This window comes from Myotis yumanensis, unplaced genomic scaffold (assembly GCF_028538775.1).
Source record: "Myotis yumanensis isolate MYYU_CA2020_CCGP unplaced genomic scaffold, mMyoYum1.0.hap1 SCAF_6, whole genome shotgun sequence".
Classification (NCBI taxonomy): Eukaryota; Metazoa; Chordata; class Mammalia; order Chiroptera; family Vespertilionidae; genus Myotis; species Myotis yumanensis.
This window is the reverse complement of record NW_027223757.1, coordinates 916,806-939,208: the sequence shown is the minus strand read 5'-3', so window position 1 is coordinate 939,208 and position 22,403 is coordinate 916,806. Positions and strand designations below refer to the sequence as shown.

Sequence of the window (22,403 nt, the reverse complement as noted above, 5' to 3'; positions counted from 1 at the left end):
CTATCCCTCTCCCTTCCTCTCTGTAAAAAATCAATAAAATATATTTTAAAAAAAAGAAAGAAAGAAAACCACGGGGAGTCTCCAGGAGGGGACGCCATGCCGGGAGGTTTACGTTCCCCATGGGAGGAATAACACAGACGCCGCGCCAGAGGCAGGGGCCAGAGGCGGGGGGCGGGGGGGGGGGGGCGCGGGCGGGACATGGACACAGGGTGGAGGGCGCTCTGGGAGCTCCCGGCAGGGAGGACCCCCTTCCTTCCCAGGGTGCTGCGGGGACGATGGCGAGCCCTGCCCACCAGGGGGTGCTGGGTGGCCACCGTGGTCGCCGAAGCCGGGAAGGTGGAGGCTCAGGACGCTCCTGCAGGACCCACTGGGCACGCTCCTTCCGTCTGCTGCCTGTGGAGCGCGGAGCCAGTGGGAGAGGAGGACGGGGGCGCGGTCACCCCTTGTCCCTGCCGGTTCCTCCCCTCGGGGGGCAGGGGCAGAGCAGGGGCAGCTGTTACCGGTTATCCCGGAGGAGCTGTAGGCGCAGCCACTGCCTCCAGACCAGATGGGCCGCGCCTGGGCCAGGCTCGCTCTCCATCCATCACCGCAGGAGGCGCGGCTCCTGGCACAGGCGCCGTCTGGCACATCTTCCCGGGCACGTGGGGTACCAGCCAGATACTGTGCTCAGCCACCTGGCCACACGTTCACTTCCAGCGAAGCCTTTAACCCAGTGGGACTTCGGCCACAGGAGCGGCTCTGCCCCTCATAGCGGGTGTGAGTGTGTGAGTGTGTGTGTGTGTGTGTGTGTGTGAGTGTGTATGTGGTGGTGGTGAGGGGTGGAGGGGTGGGGAGTGGGGTGTGTGTGAGTGTGTATGTGGTAGTGAGGCAAGGGGTTGGGGGGGGGCTTGCATTTTCCGTGACAGGGAGCGTGGCATTTCCCAGTCCCAAGAGCTCAGGGAGCCTTGGTGTGCAGGCCTCCCGTGAGGGCGGGGGACTGGGTCCCTCCAGCTGGGAGCTTCGGGTCCTCGGGATGGAGCCGTGGGTCCTCAGGGACCCTCCCGGATATTCCTCACGCAGCAAACATCCGTGAAGCGCCCACGAGTGTCTGTACCGGACATTGGAGAGCGTAGGGCCCAGCAGGGGGGACGTTCCTGCACAAACAGGGTCACACAGGGTGTCACAGGCTACGGGGACTCCGTGTGGAGAGGTGGGCAGGGGAGGGTGTGAGTCAAGGTTGAGGAAGCGAGAAGCGAGGGGAGGTGGAGGGGAAAGCGAGCCCTTGAGAGGGGCCTGGCGGCTCTGGGCCTGGGCGTGGAGGGGGGGGGACGTGTGGAGAGGAGCACAGACCAGGAGGGCAGGAGCCACATGGGAAAAGAAACCACAGGGCCCCCAGTCACAGTCTCAGCGGGTGCCAAGGACTCGGAGAGAAGGAGAGAAAGCAGCGCCTGGGACGAGAGCAGCGGAGTCATGACCAGCGCCTCGGACCCATGACCAGTGGCTCGGACCCATGACCACCTGCTCAGACCCATGACCAGCTGCTCGGACTCATGACCAGCTTCTTAGACCCATGACCAGCAGCTCAGACCCATGACCAGCAGCTCAGACCCATGACCAGCTGCTCGGACCCATGACCAGCAGCTCGGACCCATGACCAGCTGCTTGGACCCATGACCAGCTGCTTAGACCCATGACCAGCAGCTCAGACCCATGACCAGCTGCTCGGACTCATGACCAGCTTCTTAGACCCATGACCAGCAGCTCAGACCCATGACCAGCTGCTTAGACCCATGACCAGCAGCTCAGACCCATGACCAGCTGCTTGGACCCATGACCAGCTGCTTAGACCCATGACCAGCAGCTCAGACCCATGACCAGCTGCTCGGACTCATGACCAGCTTCTTAGACCCATGACCAGCAGCTCAGACCCATGACCAGCAGCTCGGACCCATGACCAGCTGCTTAGACCCATGACCAGCAGCTCAGACCCATGACCAGCTGCTTGGACCCATGACCAGCTGCTTAGACCCATGACCAGCAGCTCAGACCCATGACCAGCTGCTCGGACTCATGACCAGCTTCTTAGACCCATGACCAGCAGCTCAGACCCATGACCAGCTGCTCGGACCCATGACCAGCTGCTTAGACCCATGACCAGCAGCTCAGACCCATGACCAGCTGCTTGGACCCATGACCAGCTGCTTAGACCCATGACCAGCAGCTCAGACCCATGACCAGCTGCTCAGACTCATGACCAGCTGCTCGGACCCATGACCAGCGGCTCGGACCCATGAAAGACGTGAGGGATGGAGAGGCTGCTGAGCACAGGGGCCGACTCCCAGGTGGACACGCAGCACGAAGACACGCCCAGCCAGGCACATGTTTGCAGCCCAACTCGGTCGCCTGCAGCCTGCTCCCTCACCGACGTGACAGCTGCCCTGTGTGATCCAGGTGAGGATGATTGATTTTTAATTTTTTTCTCTTTTATTGAATTTATTGTGGTGACCCTGGTTAAGAAAATTATACAGGCCTCAGGTGCACAGTTCTACACACATCATCTGGCCCTGGCTGGTTTGGCTCAGTGGATAGAGCGCCAGCCTGCGGACTGAAGGGTCCTGGGTTTGATTCCCGGTCAGGGTACATGCCTGGGTTACGGGCTCAATCCCCAGTGTGGGGCGTGCAGGAGGCAGCCGGTCCATGATTCTCTCTCATCATTGATGTTTCTATCTCCTCCCTCTCTGAAATCAATAAAAATAAATATTAAAAATATTTAAACTCATCATCTGTACGTTGTACTGTGTGTCCCCACCCCAACTCGAGTCTCTGTGCATCACCCTTTATCCCCCCTACACACCCCCCCCCCCCAATCTCTACGTGAATATTTGGAATGAAAGTACCTAGACAGGAGGACGTTCACAATACAGTTGTATTTACTTAGAATCTCATACGCTGTCCGTTTCAGGCAGCACAGACTGTGGTCTGGCTGGGTCACACGCCCCAGGAGGCAGCAGTGGCCGCCTGGGCGTCGGGGGTGGCGTCACGGGGCTGCATTGTTTCAAGTGACTTCTTGTCCTTAAAGACAAGGCCGCAGTGACCACGCCAGCAGTGACCACGCCAGCAGTGACCACGCCAGCAAGTCCACGCCGCTGAGTCCAGGATTCGGAGCGAGTTCCGTCGGCGATTGCGCCCTAACCCTTCTCCTCTTGCATCGGAAAGGCACTGATTTTTCTCGTGTGCTCTCTTCACCCTTATTGGTGAGAGATGGGGGACTGAACACTTGGTGGAATAGAAAAACTTTACGTACAAAAATAAAACTATCTCATGTCTCTCAGTAGCACCTCCTGCTAAAACGGCTGTGGAGGGTGGACAACAGCCCGAGGCCCCTTCCGCATGGAGCGCGGCGCTGTCACATTTTCGTCTGCGTCTCTCCCGCCTCGGCCGGTGTCAGGGCTGCGGCCTGGGGCCCGGGCCGGGTCCTGGACTCCATGACCTCGACGGCCACGTAGGACAGCATGGCGGCGCTCAGCACGGCCAGCAGGATGTAGAGCTTGACGTGGACGCACAGGAACGTGCTGTAGCCGAAGGCGAACACGAAGCCCAGGGCCTCCCACAGGCGGTAGTGGGCGAAGGCGGCCTCCTTGTGCTTGGCGAACAGGACGCCGAAGAGGACTGCGGGAGAGAGGGGTCTCGGTGCCGGGGCCCAGGCGCCCGGCGCTGCTCCTGGTGCCCACTGCCCAGCGGCTCAGCTCGCCCGGACCTTCTCTGTTTAACAAAACAGAACACCTGCCCGGCCGGCGTGGCTCAGAGGGTGAGCGTCGACCTATGACCCAGGAGGTCACAGTTCGATTCCCGGTCAGTGCACAGGCCTGGGTTGCAGGCTCCATCCCCAGTGGGGGGCGTGCAGGAGGCAGCTGATCAGTGATTCTCTCTCATCAGGGATGGTTCTCTCTCTCTCTCTCTCTCTCCCTCTCCCTTCCTCTCTCTGAAATCAATAAAAACATACAAAAAATAAAAAGTTATCTAAAAAGAAAGGCGCCTGCTCTCGGCCTGGCCTGTGGCCCCTTCCTCCCAGGGCAGCCGGGGCAGGGGGCGGGGGGGCGGGGGGAGGAGGGTGGGCAGTGCCAACGCTGACCCCATCCTTGGAGAAGGAGGCTAGACCAGCGAGAGGAGGCCAAGGCCAGGGCAGTGGGCGGTGTCTCACTGGGAGGAGAGGACAGGGACAGGGACAGGGATGGGGATGGTGGCCAGTGTCTCACTGGGAGGGGGGGACAGGGACGGGGGCGGGAGGAGGTCAGGTTCCCCAGTCTGTCTGCCAGAAAGCAGCCCCTTTGGCGGCTGCCAGGCCGCAGGAGTATTCTTAGACCAGACCTTCTGCATCTTAAAGGCAGCGCATTGGCGTGTGAGGGTTGCTATGGCAACAGCACCCGTGTCTCTCACACGCTGTCGCCGCGAATAAACAGACAGGAGCCAGGGCCCAGCTCCACGCGGCCGGCGGCAGAGGCTGGGGGCCGCCCCGAGGGAAACACCCAGCGGCTGGTGGGGTTCCTGCCTCCGAGCTGCTGAGCCTGCGGGAGCTGGGGGTCAGGTCACGTGGGGACGGGACGGCGCACAGGCGGGATCAGCACCGCCATGCATCCCTGTCGCTCACTAGGGTGTGGCACACGCTGCTCTTACAGACTCGCGTGCAGCGAGGGTGGTGTCAGGGCCCAATGTGCTGTTTAGAAAGAAAAAACCAAAGAAACCAAAACCGAGAGAGCAGCTCTCGGGAGGTGGCAGAGCTACACAGAGCACGTGCGGACGGCCCAGGGCCGGGCGGCCCACGCGGGCTGGGGCGGCCTCCCTCCCCGCAGACCGGCCGCCCGAGGAAATCTCAAATGAGTGAGTAACCACTTCCCCCCACCGAGCTTCCCCGAGAAAAGCCGCTGTTTATCTGCACGAGAGACGGGAATAACTGCTTTTAAATGAGCGCCTTCTCCGAGCCGTTACCGGTCACTCCTCGAGCCTCAGCTCACCTTGTGAGACAGACACATGGACAAGCATCCCCACAAAGGCTCCTCCGTCCCCGATGAGCCGGAGTGAAAGCCACGACCTGCCTCCGGGAGGAGGAGACCGAGCATTCCTACGGCCGTCGCGTGGGCCTGGGAGTGACTGTAGAGAATCGTGTGGTTTCTCACCCCATTCCTGTACCCGGCCTGTGTGTGTGTGTAAATACTTTTAAAATCCAGGTGAACTGCCCGGCCGGCGTGGCTCAGCGGTTGAGCATTGACCTGTGAACCAGGAGGTCAGGGTTCGATTTCCGGTCAGGGCCCAGGCCCGGGTTGTGGGCTCGGTCCCCAGTGTGGGGCGTGCAGGAGGCATCCGATCCCTGATTCTCTCTCATCACTGATGTTTCTCTCTCCCTCTCCCTTCCTCTCTGAAATCAATTTAAAAACATTTAAAATAAAATGAAATCCAGGTGAATTCAGACCGTCAGCTAGCATTTCAGGGAGCGAGGTGGCGTCTGCCTGCGGAGGGCTCAGTGAAACACGGGGTGCCCCCCTGCCCCCGGCGATGCTGACAGACACGCTCCCTCTGCTCCCCGGGCAGGGAGTGCGGAACCCCCGCAGGTGGCGTGGCCGGGCCTGGTCTACACGCCGACGCCAAGGAAAGCCGGGTGCGTTCCGCTTCTGCCTATGAGGCGTCAGCCCTTCCTCCCGGGTGTGGGCCTGGGCCCAGACCCGCCAGGTGACAGCCCCGAGCCACCCACGCGTGTCCCCGCTCAGAGGCCTCGAACGCCACCGCTCCCCAAGCAGCTGGAACGACGTGGAAACCACGCCTGGAGACCCACCCACGCCTGGTTTGTCTGAAGATGTTTTCTCAGCTGCTGGGAGGGGCCGCCCGAGACCAGGACTCGCGAGGCCACGGGCACCAGCTCTGTGCAGGCACCGCCGGGCACGGCGGGCTCAGGGCTTCGGGGGACCAGCCCCCCAGTCTCTGTCCCAGGTGTTTCCTGACCGAGGCTGACGTGATGGAGATGCGGCAGGAGGCGCCCCTCCCCCCAGAGCCAGCTCCCAGGCCCGGGCGGCGGGCCAGGCTGCAGATGCCGGGGCACGGGTGGCGGCCTCCGGTAGGGGGGCCCCGACACCCCTCACGGGCCACAGATGGGCCTGTGGGAGCTCAGGGCTACGGTGCCCACCCTCATCCCTCGTTCTCAGCCACAGGCAGCCCGCCGCCCCCCGCCTTCCGGGGGTGGCCCCCCTCACCCTGCGTCCCTCTCGCCCGGTGGCTCCCCCAAGCCCTCTCCTCTATGGCTCATCTCACTGAGGAAGACGGGCCAGCCACCCACAGGCACCTCGGACACGGCAGTCAGGGCGGCGGGTCCTGCCCCACCACGTCCCCAAGGCAGCGGGTGGGGGGCCTGAGCTGGGGCTCCGCGCTGCGCTCTCACCGCTGTTCTGTGTCTGCCAGACGGCGTCGGCCACGCCCCAGAGGCCAGAGAACACGAAGAACACGGGCAGCTGGTCGGGGTGCGGCCTCCACAGCAGGAGGGCGACGATGCAGGACAGGTGGGTGGCCGCACCTGCGGGCGGGGGCGGGGCGCAGGGGTGAGGCCACGCCCACAGGCCAGCGTGTCCTCGAGCTCACAGTGAGGGATCGTTTCCTGGTCATCGCTTCGTGCTGTGAATAGTGTTTCCTTAAGACGCTCCACACTGGCCCGGCCGGCGGGCGGGGCTCAGGGGCTGAGCGTGGACCTATGAACCAGGAGGTCACGGTCCGATTCCTGGTCCGGGCACAGGCCCGGGTTGTGGGCTCGATCCCCAGTGGCGGGTGTGCAGGAGGCAGCCGGTCCGTGATTCTCTCTCATCATTAGTGTTTCCATCTGTCTCTCCCTCTCCTTTCCTCTCTGACATGAATAAATATATTTTTAAGAAAAACAAAAATGCTCCAGGTCGCCTCCTGCAGGTGGATTTGATGTTGACAGGGTCTGATCGCAGCTCTGCCCCCTCTGGCCTCGCCTCGCCCTGGGGGGGTGGGGGGCGGGGGCGGGGGCGGGGTCACGGAGGGAAACCCGGTCTTGCCTGGAGGAGGAGCCCCACATTATGGGGTTCAGACAGTGAGAGAGGAGGGCTTCTTCGTTCGGGGAAGGGAGCTGGGGCGGGGGCGCCAGGAGAGGCCAGCACAACCGCCTGGGCCAGTCCCCCTGACTTTGCCCCAATGGACCGTGTTTCTGCAGACGCTGTGTCCTCAGAATGTAGCCACAGAGCAGTCAGGGCCTCCGGAAGCTGCCGACACACGGGGTCCCTGAGGCTGTGTGGCCTGGGGCAGCCACTACCCCTCTCTGTTCCTCATCTGCCAAGTGGGCAGGGTCACCCCACAGGGCGATGGAGGATGGAAAAGAGAGGGAGACGCAAATTCCTCGGCCCCAGTGCCCTCTGCTGACCGACCCTGAGGCCCCGCCCAGGTAACTGTGTGAGGCCCCGATTTCTCATCCCCGTGTTCTCTGTCCTTCCTTCCCCAGAGGGAGAAGGTGGCGTGTGCTTGGCGTGGAGTCTGGCGCTTTAAACTCAGTCTTCATGCACCAGGTGGACCCAGGTCACGGCCCTCCGGACCCTCTCCTACTCCCGCCTCAGCCACGGCCGGAGGACGGGTCACGGCACCTTCACGGGCTGCATGACCTCCGCTGCCCCGTCACACTGTCCCCCGGGGCCCTGCGCAGGCCCTGCTCACACCGCTGTGCCGCCCCCCAGCCAGGTTTGCGGGGGAGGGTGCTCCTGGGGGAGCTGGGCGCGTCCACCTACCGAGGGCGTAGAGCGGGGCCCGGCCCGTGTACTGTGCCAGCTTCCCATAGAGCTCGGAGCACAGCGCGTTGGTGGCCGAGAAGCAGATCATCACGTAGCCCACAAAGTGGATGCCGAGGGCACAGGTGGTGTAGGACTGCGGGGACACGGAGCGGTCACGGCCTCTGCCAGGCCGGGCTTGGCGGCGGGTGTGGGTGATCTGCTGCCGCCTGTCCTGCCGCCTGTCCTGCTGGCCAGGCAGGGGCCTGTCCCTCCGGCCTGGCGGGGGCCTCTGTCCAGCCCATCCAGTGCTAGCCCGGAGCTGGGCCCGTGAGAAGCCTGTCCTAATGGTGTGGACAGATGTCCGGACACCTTTGCCTGCTCAGCATATGCCGGTCCATGGGAGCTGTTCCTGGTGGGCTGGTCATTTCCCACTCGGCCCAGGAGGCAGGTGGGGAAAGGTGGAGGGGGGGTGACCGGGGAGCACAGAGGGTTTGGGCAGCGAAACGTTTGGGGTGACACCACCGTGGGGTCCGTGTCATTGCACGTTCGTCCACACCCACAGGATGCCCAGCGCCAGGAGGGACCCGCGTGTCAACTCGGGACATGGGTGACTAGGACATGTGGTGCAGAGTCACAGGTGGCAGCACGCGCACGCGCTGGTGGGGCTGTGTGTGGGGGCAGGGCGTGTGGGAAATTGCAGTGCTACCTATTGGGGGAGGGCACTTAGCAAATTATATACCTGCCTACCGCCTTCCCTCACGCAGCCACCCCCAGGCCCTACCCTCCATCACCACCCGCCAGGCCCTACCCTCAGTCACCACCCCCAGGCCCTACCCTCCGTCACCACCCCCAGGCCCTACCCTCCATCACCACCCCCAGGCCCTTCCCTCTGTCACCACCCCCAGGCCCTACCCTCCATCACCACCCACAGGCCCTTCCCTCCATCACCACCCACAGGCCCTTCCCTCTGTCACCACCCCCCAGGCCCTTCCCTCTGTCACCACCCCCCAGGCCCTTCCCTCTGTCACCACCCCCCAGGCCCTACCCTCCGTCACCACCCACAGGCCCTACCCTAGTCACTACCCACAGGCCCTTCCCTCTGTCACCACCCACAGGCCCTACCCTCCGTCACCACCCACAGGCCCTACCCTCTGTCACCACCCACAGGCCCTACCCTTGTGTAGTCGCCTGCCAGGAAGGCCTGCTCGAACCCGCTGTACATGGGCAGCAGCATGAGGAGACGCAGGCGTTTGTCTCTGAAAAGCTTGAATGTTGACAGCAAAGTGGACAGAACAGATGGCGTCTCGCCTTCACTTTTGTCCGGAGCCTCTCTGATGGGGTCGAGAAAGAGCGCGACCAGCAGGATGGCCAGGACGCCGCTCCCTGAAAGGGAAGCACAGCAGCTGCTACTGGTCCGGGACCAGGAGCCACAGGACACAGGAGCCACGGGACTGGGAGCCACGGGACCAGGAGCCACGGGACCAGGAGCCATGGGACACAGGAGCCACGGGACCAGGAGCCACGGGACCGGGAGCAATGGGCCATAGGGGGCATAGGACACAGCTCCACTGTCCCTTCCTCCTTCCTGGAGGTGACAGTCCACCTCAAATCCCAACTGCAGGTGGGACCTGCTGGCCACACCTGACACACTCAGGTCTCCTGTCACCTTGGTTCCTACACACAGTGGTCACCACGCCCGGCGCAGGGCACTCTGGCGATGTCAACTGTGAGGCCTCCCAACCCACCCCCACCTGCTGTGTGCCGTCCTGGGGAGGGCGTGTCCATGGCCCACTAGGTGGCCAGGGTCCCTCCCCCGCTGTCCCGTGGGTTTTAAGCCCCCGCTAGGACACTGCCCCCCCCCCCCCCCAAGCCCCATCAGGGACCTGTGAGAGGGGGTCACAGGTAAGGAAGCTGCGTGTTTCCCAGGAGGTACGGGTGTGTCCAGAGCTGCCCTGCGACCCAGGACCTTCTCAAGAGGCGTGTCCGGAGGATGCGGAAGAACCTCGAGAGGAAGATGAGGCCCAGCCGCCCGGGAAGTCGCTCAGGGAGGCAGTGCTCTCTGCCCTCAGCCCATTCTCCCCCTTTCCTGTTTTTTGTCTCTATGGGAACGCGGCCTTGCGTAGAGGAGAGAGACAAGACCCGGCAAGAAAGGCAGGAATCAAATCCCGGGAGACACGCTCCGTGCCCACGCACCTGTGTAGATGCCCAGCAGCGTGTAGATCAGCTCCTGGGACGGGCGCTGGGTGCTGTTGCCGGGCGCCGTGGCCATCAGGCAGTCATTGGCCCCGCAGGACCGGAGCTGCTCCTCGGTGATGGCACCTGGGAGGGGAGGCCCAGGGGACGTGAGAACCCAGGGAAGCTGATGGGATACGGGACACGGGGAATCAGTGCCCAGGGAAGGGGAGGGCAGATCCACCCCAACCAGACATCACCACGGCTCAGTGTCACAGAGCGTGGCTGTGTGGCCAAGTGTCTCAGAGGACATTTCCCCGGAGGCCCGTGTCTGCACGCCTGATCTTAATTGGGTTGCGGGAAACGAGTTAAGTCGGCTCGCGTGAATTGCGCGTACTCCGCGGGAGCCGTCTTAAACTCGGTTCATATAGATTTGCGGTGGAGTGCGGGAAACGTGTAAACTCGGGCCGATTGTAACTGCGTATTACCAAATATTTCATTTCAATCGAACCCATACTTCAAAAGATATAGGCATTTTAACGCGCCATCTTATATTTTGGCGGGAAATTCACCCGCAACCCAAGTGTTAAGCCAATTCGGACAAATGTGCAATCCATGTTGGTTCCTGGTTCAATGGCTTTTTGACATAAATGAACAGTTTCAACTTTTTCACATTAATTAGAAGAAAGAATGGGTGTGGGAATGGGTGTCGGGAAGGCTGGTCCTCATTCAGACCCGTTTACTCCAGCCCAGGACCTCGCAGGTCACGCCGAGTCTTTTCTGAGCGTCAGCTTCCTAATCTGTTAGAGTGAAACGGGAGCTATCACCTCGCACGGGGGAGGGAAGGCGGGTGTCATAGTTCCCCCAGGGCCGGACTTCCTACCCAGTCAGACTGGAGGGCCGGGGCTGGAAGGGGTCGCAGAGGGTCAGGGGTCAGGACTCCCCCATCGATAAAGGTCTCCTGTGAGAATCAGAGACTTTGTCCTCGGCCCTTGGTTTAAATCCTCGGACATCCCAGGACGGCATAAGACAGGTACACGCTTTACACCCACGTCTGGCCAGGGGCCTTACGTCAGTCAGCCCGGCCGGCGGGGCTCAGTGGTTATGCGTTGACCTGTGAACCAGGAGGTCAGGGTTCGATTCCCGGTCGGGGTACATGCCGGGGTTGTGGGCTCCATCCCCAGGGTGGGGTGTGCAGGAGGCAGCTGATCGATGATTCTCTCTCATCACTGAGTTTCTATCTCTCTCTCCCTCTCCTTTCCTCTCTGAAGTCAATAAAAATATATTAAAAACAAAACAAAAAAATATAATAAAAAGAAACAAAAACGTCAGTCAGCAGATGTTCAGGCGGGTGGAGGCGTCAGTGGTCTGAGGTGGAGCATTTGACAGGCTGGTCAGTGGCTCAGTTCAGCGGGAAAACAAGTCATTGGACTGAGCAGGTGACGCTGAGGCACGGGCAGGCGGAGAGCCGCGCCTGCAGGGCCGCCCGTGGTCACCTGCTCGGGTCCCGGGTAAGGACGCGCACACCTGGGACCAGGGACCCCTCGGGGTCATCACAGCCCCGTCCCTTTCACCTTGAGTGGGCATCTGGCCGAACACGAGGGACGAGATGAGGTTGCCCCACACGCCCGACGACTGGAAAATGAGGAAGAAGATGCCGAAATAGTGGTTCACCACGTCCAGGCCCGCCTTTCCCGCCTGCGCCGCGTGCGAGTTCCCCGCGATGGTGAGGTAGGTGCACTGGGCTGACCACAGCGGGGCCGCGCCCAGGCCCAGCAGGATGGAGGTGGGGATCAGCGTGTACCTGTCGGGGAAGCACGGCCGTGAGGTGCCGCGGCCCCCACGCCCCCTCTGCGGGGAGGAAGCCTGGCCGGCCCGGGGCTGGGCTGTGCTGTGGGCTGGCGGGCCATCTCCTGACCCGTCAGACCCGGGACGCGGGCGGAGCCGGCCCTTTCCTGGCTCAGGTGCATTTGCGGGAGTGAAAGGCAGGGCCAGGGCCTCCCCTGTGGTGGACGGGGACAGCCAGGAGCCGAGACTACAAACAAGAGGGCTGATCCAGCCCGGCTGGTAGGGCTCAGGGGCTGAGCATCGACCTATGACCCAGGAGGTCACGGTTCGATTTGGGTCAGGGCACAGGCCCGGGTTACAGGCTCCATCCCCAGTGTGGGGCGTGCAGGAGGCAGCCGATCCAAGGTTCTCCCTCATCGTGGATGTTTCTCTCTCTCTCCCTCTCCCTCCCTCTCTGACATCAATAAAAATATAAACAAAAGAACAAGAGCGGGGGTCCAGGAGCCCCTCACAGCTCCCGTGTGGCAGCCAGGGCTGCGTGCATGGGCTGCAGGGAAACTCCGTGGGAATGAGACAGAGGCTTGGGTGGTGAGCAGGTCCCTCACAGGGAGGCCTGGTGGGTGCACCTGGGGGGGGGGGGGGTAGAGTCCCTGGGGGTCGCTTTCCTTCAGGGAGCAGGTGTGCTCAGGGGGGCCGCCCACTGTCTGTGCAGAGGGTGAGGGTCCCCTCCGCACTGTCTCCCTAGAACTGCCCTGGACATTTGGATTCTCGGTCGTCACTGGGCCCCGAAAGTCCCCGCTCCAAGGGAGGCCCCCCCAGGCCGCAGGAGGGCAGGCGGGACCGGGAGGCGGGCGGGAGCGGGGGGAGCGGAGCCGGACACGGCCGTGCGGAAGCCGAGCTCATTCTGAGCAGGAGCGTGTGCCGCCGCCCGGGCAGGACGGGGGCCGCGGTACCAGCTGGCGTAGAAGTTGCCCAGGGAGAAGGCCACGTAGCAGCCCATGGAGAGGACGATGGTCCACTTGCAGCCCAGCGCCCGGATGAGCAGCGGCGGCAGCAGCATGGAGGACAGCAGCACCGCGCCATACAGCGTGCTCAGCACCGTCACGCCCAGGCCCTCGTCGCTGTACAGGCTGCTCTGTGGGGACAAAGGGCCCCTCAGCGCCGGCCCAGGGCCCAGGGCGGCTCCTCTGCAGCCCGAGTCCCCAGCGGCCGCTGCCCGGGGAGGCCCTTCTCCTGCAGAGGCGGGAGCTGCTTCTAGACACCCCGGGGGGGGGAATTGCGGGGGGAGGGGGTGGCTGAGAGGCCTCCTGCCCTGACACCCCACCCTCCAAGGACAGAAGGGGCAGCTGGGCTGGGAGTGGGGGGGGGCAGGAGGAGGAGGAGGAGGGAGCTGGGCCCAGGGGAAAGGGCTGCAGGTCAGGGATGGTGGCAGAGCTGCCAGGTGTCAGCAGCATTGGCGATGGGCTTGGGGGGCACTCAGGTCGGCTGTGGAGTCAGAAGACTTTTCTAGAAGGAGTGGGGGCCCCGTGAGCCCTGGAGGATGAGGAGGTGCCCTGCCCTTGGGGTCCGCAGATGTCAGTTCACAGTTAAAGACCAGACTGGAAGGGTGGCTGCCTGGAATCGAGCAGCCTGTCTCCTCCCAGGCACCCGTGCCCCGCCCTTTGGAGGGACCCGGGGGGGGAGGCAGCCCCGCGGTCACCCCGACGCCCCCGCTGTCCACGGTCACAGCTTTGCTGGAAGCGGCCCAGACCCCCAGGTCCCGTGGACTCTGACACATTCCAGCACCTCCCCCGAGCGCCTCCTGTCAGCCACCCACCCAGAGGCAAAGCTGTCCTCTCCAGTCACCTCCCCGACCTGCTCTGCGGGTCCAAGGGTCGGCGCCCACCCGCGGGGGGTGCCGGTTGCGCGGGGAGGGGGGCCCACACCACGGCTGCTCTGGGGGCGAGGTTCACAGGGAGCGAAGCCGGGTCCCCCCGTGACCTCGGATTCCTGAGGCCGGAGGAGCGAGAGGGCTGCGCACCTGCAGGTTCTGGAGGCCGCCATAGGCCGTGAAGAGAAGCAGGAAGCCCAGGGCCACCACCAGCACATTCCGCAGGCTCCGGTCCATCGTCCCCGCGACGGGCGTCGACCATCAGCGGGCTCGCAGGCTGTGGTCCCTGCAGGAGCGCCCTGGGCCGTTGGAACGGAGGCAGCCGTGCTGAGTCTCACACCCCACCCCCACCCCCCACCCCCGCCCCCGGGAGCTAGAGGCGTTCGCCACTGGGTTGGGGGTGTGAACTTGTTTCTGGCTGAGCCCATGAAGCAGCCCAGGTGACTCATTCACCTTCGTTGCAACCCACAGCCACTCCCGGCTCAGCCGTGTGTGTGTGTGTGTGTGTGTGTGTGTGTGCCTGTGCGTGTGTGTGTGTGCGTGCGTGTGTGTCCTTACCCTCCCCTTCGTTTCCAGGCGTGGTCCTACAGCCAGGGGCTGGCGTCCTGCTCCAGAAGACAACCGTCACACACAATAGACGAGCGCTCGCACCAGCAGGGACACGGTGCACCTTCCACGCCCAGAGAGACGGGCAGCATGAACTTCAGTCTCCAGGAACAAAGTACACCCGTCCCTGGAGACAGACAGCTCACCCTAGGAAGCGTAACAGGCTTATGGGAGCCCAGGGCAAGGTGCTGGGGCTCAGGGCGCCCCCAGCCCAGCCGTCCCTCCTCTGCGGGTTCACCTCGCGCCGTGGCCCTCACCTCGGCCCCCGTGGCGGCACGTGGCTGCTGAACCCGGAGCCGTCGGAGTGCGAGCCGGTCGGTGCCGTGCTGGTGAGCTCTCCTCCCGTCAGCAGGGCCCCGGGAAGTATTGCGAAAGCCGCTGGCGCAGGCGGCCCGGCCTGTGTGTGAATTCCTGCCTCAGCAGCTGCTTCTCTGGGAAGTGGGGAGCCAGCGGCGTGGCTAGGCGAGCGCGTTTCTGAACGTCCACTGGAAACGTGGAAACGACGGGGTGGTTTCTGAATACAGACAGGGTGCGCACCGAGGAACACACTGTGCGCACACGCACACACGTGGACACGCATGCACACGCCGCCGGCACGCCAGGCGCCTCTCAGGAGACTCAGCACACCCTGGTCTGGACAGTAGTCGATGTGGGAGGAGACACCATGTACTATTCCCACATTTTCAGGAAGAATGCGGGTTTTAAAGGAAACATGTTTTTACAAAGACGCCTTGTGTGGCCCTGGCTCCACCGGTCCGCTCGCGGGTTTGCTCTGAGGGACATGGGGGGCGGGGGGGCGGGGGTGGTGTCCAGGCTGGGTAGCTCCCTGAGTGATAAGACTGGAGATACGATCTGTCTCCTCGGGTGCCGCCTCCTCAGCTCCAGGCGGACTGGCGGGCGCTGCCCGGATCCACCTGGAGACTAGATGGCCTGGCCACTGCTGTGTGTCCTTGTGAGAAACCCCTGTGTTCGCGGCTGCTTTTCATTCCAGCCCCGGCAAAGAGCACCCCACGCCCATGGCCCCAAAGCCAAGTTCCTAGGAAAGGAAGACAGATGGGACCAGCCTGAGTCAGCCCAGCCCACCGCTCGGGCCGTCCAATCCCCTGGGCGGGCGGGGCTCAGCCAGCACTGCCTGGCAGGGTCCCTGTGAGGAAGGTCTTGTGTGCGCTGTCGGGGGCTGACGGCCCCCCAGGTGGCGTCCTCTGCCAATGGACCTCGGGCCCCAGAGCCGCTCTCCCCGTGTGAGGCCAGCAGGACGGGCCCCCCACTCGGGAGCGTCACTGTTTGGGGCCCCGGGGTCTCTGGTTCACAGTCCATTACAGAGTTCTCTCCTCATCCGCTCACCCGTGGGTTCGGAGCCCGAGGGAGGCCTGTGCACACAACTGAACTCCAAACCAGCATCAACTTACTTGCAATAGGACCTTGGCTCAGAGAAAATAGTAATGGCCCGGCTGGCGCGGCTCCGTGGTTGAGCGTGGACCTATGAGCCAGGAGGTCACAGTTCAATTCCTGGTCAGGGCGCAGGCCCGGGTTGCAGGCTCCATCCCCAGGAGGGGGCGTGCAGGAGGCATCCGATCCATGATTCTCTCATCATGGATGCTTCTATCTCTGTCTCCCTCTCCCTTCCTCTCTGAAATCATAAAAATATATTTTTAAAAGAGAGAAAATAGTAATTTTTGAAAATCATGGTTTTCTTCTCATTGGCTTTAGGCTCTTAGCCTCGGGCACGTTGGCCATCGCCTTCCCACTCAGGGGCTCACACAGCCCCTGCTGTCACTCAGGCCAACACCATCCATCCAGTGGGCGTCACCAGGAGCCCCATCTCACCTCTGCCCGAGGTCGGCTCTCCCCCGGCTCCCCCGGCCCCAGTGCGGCCTCCGCCTGCCCCCTGGGGCTCCTCTGGGGGGTGCTGGGCAGCTCCTCAGACTTACTTCTCCACATAGCGCTCATGCTCACGGAGCTGGCGCCATGGTGTGCGGGGAGCAGGGGAAGGGACCGCGCTAGAGCTGTGAGCAGGCACCGCCCTGGCCCGTGACCTCCTGGCTCCCATGAGTGGGGGTGCGGCAAGCGGGCAGGTGGCTGCATTGTGACAGGAGGGACCATGGGCAGGCGGGGCCATGGACAGCGGAGGAGCCAGGCGCCTGGGGAAGAAGCGGGTCCACAGGGAGGCGTCTGAGTTGAGCCTGAGGGACGCTCTGTGCACATCCTCCAGGAGAGGGAACGGGAGTGAAATAGGAAGAGAAGAGTGACTCACAGGGCAAGTCACCACGAGCGGGGCTGGGAGGGGGCCGGGCCGAGGGGGCTGGTCCGGCCCAGGAGTCTGGACCCCAGCAGGGAGGGCAGAGGGGCACCCACATCCGCTGTCTCTCGCTCTAGTTTACGCCTGGCTTGCCTCCTGTGCGGCCGGCACGGCCATGGGTGAGCCTGAGGGGGCGGTGAAGGGTGGAAAAGACAGACAAGAGAAGAAGGCTGGGTCTGGGTGGGACGCTGCCCTCTCTGATGGAGAGACAGCCCCTCGGCCTGCAAGCCGAGTCTTTATTTCACAGCAGATCCCACGAGGGAGAGGAAGGGCGTGGTCACAACATCCTCGTGGGTTTCGAATCCACTCAATCACATGCACCTGGTCCAGCTTTGTTTACTTGCTGCCCCTCCCGCAGCCCACATCACTCAGCCACGTGGGAGCCGCTGCCACACATCCCACACACGTTGTTTTCATATGCGTGGGATCATCTGTACGTTTTTCTGCTATTTACTTCTCAGTGGAACCAAGCCCTGGGCCAGCCTTGGGTGTGATTACGTGCAGGTCAGGACTGTCTCCATGACCCGCGTGGCTCCTGGCTGCACGGCGGTCCCATCACTCACCTGGTGGCCCCTGTGTCCACACGGAAGCCGCTCCTAGCTCTTTGTGGTTCGGAACAAAACTGTAGCGACCACCCTTCACCTGTTTGGTGGTTGTTCCTTTCCCTCCGGAGGCAGAAGAAAAGGCACGGGAATCACGGGACAGAAGAAGGGCCTGGGAGCTGGGAGGGAGGAGGGTACAGGTGGTGCACCTGTGGCGGGGGAGGGGTGGCTCCTGAGAGGGACACGCGTGCATGTGCCAGGAAGTCCACGAGCAGAATTCCTGAGCACCTGTGTGAACTTTGACCCTAGCACTTTTCCTCGGGGAGGTGACACTGGGGACAGGTGTGGTGCGGGCGGTGTAGCCTGGACCTTACCCCCCTGGTCCTCCTTCTTAGCCTCGCCTGCTGGGCGGAGACAGGCCGGGGTTTACGTTGCGTTTCCCGATGACAATGGGGGCATCATTCCCGTGTGTACAAGTCACTTGTGTTCTTTTCCCACAAAGGGACCTGAGCTGTGGGTCCTCCCCCGGGAGAGGGCTGCTTCCCATGCAGGGCCTGCCCCCGCGGCCGGCCTAGGGTTAGCCTGGATGTGGGCTCCTCTCGAGGAGCAGGTGGCCTCAGGGTGGCAGCTTCCCAAGACCCATCAGCCCTCCATCTGCAATAGGAGCCTCCTTCTCGCTGCTCAGCTTGGTTGTCTCCGTCCCCGCCGGGAAGGCAGCGCCCCGGCCTCTGCCGCCTCGAGCCCAGCGCCACCTCGGGCCCAGCACCCCGGCCTCTGCCGCCTCGGGGCCCAGCGCCACCTCGGGCCCAGCGCCACCTCGGGCCCAGCACCCCGGCCTCTGCCGCCTCGGGGCCCAGCGCCACCTCGGGCCCAGCACCCCGGCCTCTGCCGCCTCGGGGCCCAGCGCCACCTCGGGCCCAGCGCCACCTCGGGCCCAGCGCCCCGGCCTCTGCCGCCTCGGGCCCAGCACCACCTCGGGCCCAGCGCCACCTCGGGCCCAGCACCCCGGCCTCTGCCGCCTCGGGGCCCAGCGCCACCTCGGGCCCAGCGCCACCTCGGGCCCAGCGCCCCGGCCTCTGCCGCCTCGGGCCCAGCACCACCTCGGGCCCAGAGCCACCTCGGGCCCAGCGCCCCGGCCTCTGCCGCCTCGGGCCCAGCACCACCTCGGGCCCAGCACCCCGGCCTCTGCCGCCTCGGGCCCAGCGCCACCTCGGGCCCAGCGCCACCTCGGGCCCAGCACCCCGGCCTCTGCCGCCTCGGGCCCAGCTCTCCTGCCCAGGGGCTTTGGAGGGCGGCATTGCTGACGGTCACTCATTGGCCGAGCCAGGAGGAGCCGGTGCCGACAGAGAGCTCCCGATGTGCCCGACCGACGCCATGGTGGCAAACACCGGAAATGAGCAGCCCGGGCCGGCGACGGCAGGCTGGTGGCCTTCGGCGCTTTGCTGTGTCTGCTGCTCCAGCGGTGTCCTGGCCTCAACCTCCTGATAGTCACGGTCGAAGGCCCTGGGGGACGCCGTGTTCCCGCAAAGGCCTCCGTCCGCTCCCAGCCGTCAGCAGGCGCCGGGCCTGGCCTCGCTTGGAGAGGCAGCACAGGATGGACAGGAGATGAGCAGGAGGGAAGATCCTTCATGGCCCGAGCCCTAACCCACGCGTCCTATCAGGAGCCACGAGCCGCTGAACTCTGACACCCGGAGGGGCACAAAGACGGAAGTCCTGGCCCCTCTGTCCTGTGTCAGGAGAGGAGCGACATGGGGAAGCGTCCGTGAAGCAAACGAGGAGCCCCCGGAACGAGGCGACCCCACCCTCACAGCCCAGGAGAGCAAACCGAGGTCTCAGCCTGAAGTGCCTCGAGGCTAAAGCCGGCGCAGGGCCTTGAGCACGGCCTGTGAACCCGGAGGTCACAGTGCGATTCCCGGTCAGGGCACAGGCCCAGGTTGTGGGCCCGATCCCCAGTGGGGGGCGTGCGGGAGGCAGCCGATCGCCGCTTCTCTCTCATCATTGAGTCTGGGGTTTGCATGGGGACTTAGTCCTGAGGGACGGGGCCAGGGTCTGGATGACACAGCCGCTCAGGGCTCTGTCCCCCGGGAGGAGCGGGGCCCGGGAACCGCCTCCTGTTGTGGGACCCACATTCCATTGCCAACGGGGAGCCCAGGGCCCCCCGCTGCAGGAGGCCTGCCCCCATCCCCCCCCTCGCCTCCTGGCACCCTGAGCTGTCCCAGGGGGCAGGGTGTCCGCACGAGACGCCCACCGTTCTCAGCTCCCTTGCCGTCTGAGGAGCCCTTTGAGGCTGCCCGTCTCACTGGGGCCCGTGACCCTGCCCTCCGGGACCGGGGCAGACGCTGCTCAGATACAGGTCGGGCCACCACCTGCAGAGTGCCGGCTGCACAGAGAGCAGGCGCCCGTGTGCCAGGTCCCTCCTGCCTGGGTCTGTGGGACTCCAGCCGAGCACACGCCCCTCTGAGAAGGTTGTAAAGGAAGAAAGGGTCCCAGGGAAGGTCCCCTCCCAGGGGATCTGAGCATAAACTCCTGGCAGGCAGGCAGGGCAGGGCGAGGCGGGCACCCCGCCCAGGCCGGCCGCAGCTCTAATGGAGGCCTCTGTGCCCGCAGCCAGCCCTGCGCGTTGTTTCTGTGCATCCAGGGGACACACCTGGGACGGCCGGGCGCCACCACCTGGAAGCGGACACCGAGGGCGCTCGCCTTGCTCACCTGGAACCCACCCACCCGCTTCTCCCACTCCCGGGTCTCCCTTACGTTCCCGCTGTCATTTCCAACCGGAAGAAGAAATGGCAGCATTGTTATTCTCCGGAGCTTTGAGATCCTGCTCCCAGCTCCTGTCATCAGTCTTGGCGCAAATAGACTCTCACAAGAAATCCTCCCCGGGTGTGGCCGCTCTTACTCCACATGCTTGCGTCCTCCTCCTCCCAGCACACCGAGAGCCGGCGTGGCTCCCTGACGGGCCCCGGAGGAGGTACGCGGACCCAGGGAAAGGAACGGCTCCCTGGCCACCATGTTCCCGCGACACTGGCGGTGAGACAGCTCCCACCAGTCGTCACAGGCGAAGTTAGACCTCGGTTCTTGAGTTCGGCAAAGAAAGGATTCAGAGCCAGGAACTCAAATGACCAAATGTTTGTTTAGAAAGTTACAGAGGGGGGTAGGAGTGAGCCCGCTGGGCCGTGTGGGCTCAGGGAACAAGTCACAGGCGCAAAGGAAGGGCCTTCGAGAGAGAAAGGCAGAGTGAGGTGCTGGGGGGTGGGGGGGGGGCGGCTGGGAGAGGTGGGTGCTCCCGAGAGGGAGGGCGTGCTGAGGGTTTGAATGGGGGTTGAGGGACGGGGCCAGGGTCTGGATGACACAGCCACTCAGGGCTCTCCGGAGGGCAGGGTCTTCCCAATAGAAGAGTCGTCCGCTCTATGCTGACGCGCCAGAGTGGACTCATTTCTGCCTTTATTGGTCCCTGGGCACAGCCGACACCTGGCATTCACTGGGTTCCTGCTGCTCTCCCCGAGGAGCCATGGCCCGAGATCGGGGAAGGTGTAAATCATTGACTCCTGAGCGGCCGGGTGAGGGCAGACGGTTTGCAGTTTACTGGGTGCTGTAAACTGCGTGGCCTGTACCACCCCAGCTTCCCTCTCCGTGTCCTGGCTGACCAGGAGCCCGGGAGCCGGGAGGAGCAGTGTTGGCTCAGGTGGGACAGGAACAAAGACGGAGCCATGACCTGGGGGCAGTGTGTCCGGGTCTGGGCAGGTGTGCCCGGGGCGTGTCCGCAGAGAAGGTGGCACGGAGACCCGCGGGCCTGCCAGGGGTGCACTCATGTGACTTGCACGGAGCCGCCTGCTGATCTGACCGTTTGGGGCCTGAGAACGGAGAATGAACCACCTGAGCACATTGTTCAGAGACACCCCCTCCCGCTGACAGAGCTCGGACCCCAGCGCTCCTCCGCCCTGTGCCCCGGCCGGCTGCTGGAGGGGGGAGGGCGCCACCCCAAATATGCAGCTGTGGCGTGAGGAGGGCTTTCACCCAAACACTGACAAGTGACACAGGAACCTCGCTGCCTTTCCTCCCACCCGGAGGGCAGGCGATGGCTCAGCACGACGCTGCCTGGACCTCGCAGCCCAGAGAGACAGCCTGCGCCAGCAGCTCTCCAGGGACCGCCTTCCACCTCCCCCCAAACCCCGCGCCCTCCCGTGCCTTGTCCCTGCTGCGTGCGATGGGTCGCTCTACGATGCTCAGTAGCCTGGGTTTGTTCTTTATTCCAAATATATTTTTATTGATTTCAGAGAGGAAGGGAGAGGGAGAGAGACATCAATGATGAGAGAATCATGGATCGGCTGCCTCCTGCACAACCACCACCGGGGATTGAGCCCTCCTGGCTCATAGACAGGCCACCCCTCTGAGTTACGCGTCCTGAGATCTCCCGTGTGTGTGTGTGTGTGTGTGTGTGTGTGTGTGTGGTGCGTGCACTCAGTGTGTGCACAGTGTATGTGCTAAGTGTGTGTGTGCGCGGTGCAGGCGCTCAGTGTGTGCGCGGTGCATGTGCTAAGTGTGTGTGTGTGTGGTGCAGGCGCTCAGTGTGTGCACAGTGCATGTGCTAAGTGTGTGTGTGTGTGTGTGTGTGTGGTGCAGGCGCTCAGTGTGTGCGCGGTGCATGTGCTAAGTGTGTGTGTGTGTGGTGCAGGCGCTCAGTGTGTGTGTGTGTGTGGTGCAGGCGCTCAGTGTGTGCGCGGTGCATGTGCTAAGTATGTGTGTGTGTGTGGTGCAGGCGCTCAGTGTGTGCGCGGTGCACAGGCTAAGTTGTTGTTTTCCTCCGGAACTGAGTCCGTCTGGTTTGCAGAGCCGGGCAGGAAGCCTCAGGCGGGGAGCTGGGTACCCTGGGGCGGCGAGTGGCCCGGGGTCGGGAAGTCCTGTCTGAGGTGCTGGTTCCTGGGGACGGAGCTGCATTCTTTTTTTTTTTTAAATATATATATTATTGATTTTTTTACAGAGAGGAAGGGAGAGGGATAGAGAGTTAGAAACATTGATCAGCTGCCTCCTGCACGCCCCCTACTGGGGATGTGCCTGCAACCAAGGTACATGCCCTTGACCAGAATCGAACCTGGGACCCTTCAGTCCGCAGGCCGACGCTCTATCCACTGAGCCACACCGGTCAGGGCTGGAGCTGCATTCTGGGGGCAGCCATGAGGATCGCTGGGAAATGGAAGGGTGTGAAGAGCACCAAGCTGCTCCTGCCCAGTGACCACCCTTCCCTCGGCCATTGGCTGTCCCGGGGGAGGGGCAGAATGGCCGCTGACCTGGCCGGACAGGAGGCCCCAGAGACTGGAGCTCCCAGGCCTCGCAGGGCCTCAATGGGGGTGAAGTGAGAGGAGAGATGCCAGCTGCCCCCCAGTGCAGCA

The 22,403-nt window shown here is 63.6% G+C and overlaps 1 protein-coding gene across 7 annotated transcripts; it reads right to left on the bottom strand.

Annotated features, from left to right (window-relative positions):
• Positions 1-2,887: 2,887 nt before the first annotated feature.
• On the bottom strand, positions 2,888-15,904 carry UNC93A (unc-93 homolog A). 7 transcript variants are annotated; one of them, XM_070417341.1, is made up of 11 exons: positions 15,585-15,904; positions 14,433-14,660; positions 14,128-14,322; positions 13,720-13,868; positions 12,653-12,834; positions 11,486-11,715; positions 9,933-10,058; positions 8,914-9,122; positions 7,758-7,893; positions 6,407-6,538; positions 2,888-3,648 (listed from the first exon to the last, which is right to left on the bottom strand). In XM_070417341.1, the coding sequence occupies exons 4-11, from the start codon at positions 13,804-13,806 to the stop codon at positions 3,386-3,388; spliced, it is 1,365 nt and encodes a 454-aa protein (XP_070273442.1). In that variant the 5' UTR covers positions 13,807-13,868; positions 14,128-14,322; positions 14,433-14,660; positions 15,585-15,904; the 3' UTR covers positions 2,888-3,385. The 7 variants fall into 7 exon arrangements, with proteins under 7 accessions (XP_070273442.1, XP_070273441.1, XP_070273444.1 ...); XM_070417340.1 differs by lacking the exon at positions 15,585-15,904 and having other exon boundaries at positions 14,433-14,900; XM_070417343.1 differs by lacking the exon at positions 15,585-15,904 and having other exon boundaries at positions 13,720-13,855; positions 14,433-14,900.
• Between the last annotated feature and the right edge of the window lie 6,499 nt (positions 15,905-22,403).

Bases quoted from the DNA above. Each gene is read 5' to 3' on its own strand.
- UNC93A (XM_070417339.1), bottom strand. From the start codon at position 12,116: ATGAGGGAGAACCTTGGATCGGCTGCCTCCTGCACGCCCCACACTGGG. The intron at 7,894-8,913 runs GTAGGGCCTGTG...GTGTCCCCGCAG, and splicing joins TGGCAGGCGACTACACAAGG to TCCTACACCACCTGTGCCCT. The intron at 3,649-6,406 runs GTGAGAGCGCAG...TCTCTCCCGCAG, and splicing joins CTGGCAGACACAGAACAGCG to TCCTCTTCGGCGTCCTGTTC.